This window comes from Egretta garzetta, unplaced genomic scaffold, assembly GCF_000687185.1.
Source record: "Egretta garzetta isolate BGI_Z169 unplaced genomic scaffold, ASM68718v1 scaffold19, whole genome shotgun sequence".
NCBI classification, from domain to species: Eukaryota; Metazoa; Chordata; class Aves; order Pelecaniformes; family Ardeidae; genus Egretta; species Egretta garzetta.
The window spans coordinates 1,764,252-1,766,200 of NW_009260768.1; the positions used below are offsets into that span (position 1 = coordinate 1,764,252).

The window sequence follows — 1,949 nt, forward strand, 5'->3', positions numbered from 1 at the left end:
GTTTATGTGGCAGCACCTTCTGCCAGCTGGACCTGCCACCACGGGCTGCCTCGGTGACATTCCCCTCCAGACACTGCAGCAACCCCAGAAAAAATTCCCCTTTCCTGCTCCAAGCGCAGCAAATCGAAAGAAGCCGGGGGAAAAGCAAATGTTTGCAGGACTTCTGCTTCACCAGCCGAACCACACCTCTGCCACGCAGGGATGACTCAGTGCTCCTGGCAGGGTGACGTGGTGGCCACGGCAAGGACGGCATCGTGCAGCACCCGAGCCAGCCCTTGGCCGGGGCAAACACCCCACTGTGCCCCAGTCCCTCCCCAGCTGCAGGGCGGCCACACCAGCAGCTTCGGGAGACAGCGATGCCACGGCGAGGGGACAGCCCAGCCCACGCTGTCCCCAGCAGCATCTCCCGGACGCCGCAGAAGTGGCTGCGACTTGGATTGCTGAGACAAGGGTGTGTCTTCCAGAGAAAAACAGCTCAGAAAACAAAACCACGGAGGAAGGCTCCAGAAGGGGCGATTCCTAACGCAAGCGATTCATTTATAAATGATGGCCCGGGAATCCGCTACAGCAGACGAGTTGAATTATTCACACCATTAGCAGGTCGCCGGCACGTTCCAGGAAAGCCTGCTAGGGAGCAAACCGAGCTCTGCAGCATTTCACGTCCCCCGCCGCAAGCTCTCGCTCGGTGCAGCTGGGTTGGCTTCGGGCTTCGGGAACAGGAGAAGACCCGCGATCTCCAGAGCTGCAAACAGCCACATTCCACCTTGCCCAGCAGCGCCGCAGCGCCCAGGGGTGCAGAGGGAGGAAGGAGCCCCCTCCACGCGCAGCCCCAGCACGAGCGGCGTTACCACCGGGCTCGTGGTTCACCCCAAAACCTGGCAGCATCACCCACGCTCCCAGTGCCAGCTACGCAGATGGGACACAGCGAGCGGGACCTGGCAGAGCCCTGCGCCCCGGCGCACCCACCGCCCACCCCGGGAAGATGCCCCTTCCACCCAGGGCACATCCCCTGGGCTCTCAGGCACACTCCAGCACCTGAAGGATAACAAATGGGATTTAACGAGTCTGAATGAGCCCCCACCTGCTCCCCACCACCCCAGTAGCTGAGAGCAGCGGGAGGAGGTCTACATTCACAAGCCCCAGCACAATTTTGAGCCACGCAGTTTCATGTCTTCCTTCAAGAAAGATGCAATAAGCCCCGCATTTAGTGTGCACCCCCGATGTAGAGCTGCAGCGTCTTTATTCCCCCTTCTCCCACGGGCGTAACGCACCCACGCTTGCAGGAGAGCAAGAAGCACAAAGCGAGTTATGCCCATTAGCCTCCAGGACAAGGGCTCTCCTGCCCATCTTCATCGCACTGGTGCTCCGGAGGAAAGATTCAGAAGCCCAAGGAAATGAGGAGAGTTTAACTCGAGAGAGCCAAATCCAGCGCGGGCAGCTCGACGTCCTCGTGCCACCTCTACCCTTACCAAAGGGGCACCAAGACACGATGAGACACGACCAGCGCCGCACCGTGCTCTTCCCTGCCCCACCCGCACCTCAGGCAATTAATCCAAGGAACACTAATGCGAGCGGGCAACCAACCCAAGCGTGGCGGGGCTTCAGAGGTGTCAGCAGGAGAGCACAGGCAGAGAGGATGAGTAGAAGGATGCTGTACTTACCCCTGCGGCGAAGCCTAAGCTCCCATCTAGGATCCGCCTCTGCAAAAACAAAACAAAACAAAACCAACACACAAAATGCACCGTTTAGTCCTGGCAGAAGTGGTGGAGTGCAACCACGCCACGAACCGCGCAAGGGGGGGAAGCCGGCTGCACCGCTGGGCACTCGCATAACCCCCTTCTCCCCAACCCAAGTGACTCCTGTGCTTTGAGGCAAGAGCCCTGCCCTGCACGCCGAGGAGCCCGTTGCCCCAGGGTGATGGCACCCACCACCATCAAGAGTCATGCCCC

At 60.2% G+C, this 1,949-nt stretch overlaps 1 protein-coding gene across 1 annotated transcript in view; it reads right to left on the bottom strand.

Moving 5' to 3' along the window:
* SLC39A11 (solute carrier family 39 member 11) overlaps nt 1-1,949 on the bottom strand; it is a 115,202-nt gene that overhangs the window by 111,850 nt on the left and 1,403 nt on the right. Inside the window, exon 2 of the mRNA XM_035901551.1 lies at nt 1,662-1,700. Within this exon, the coding sequence (XP_035757444.1) occupies nt 1,662-1,700 (39 nt within the window). The remainder of the gene's footprint in view (nt 1-1,661; nt 1,701-1,949) is intronic.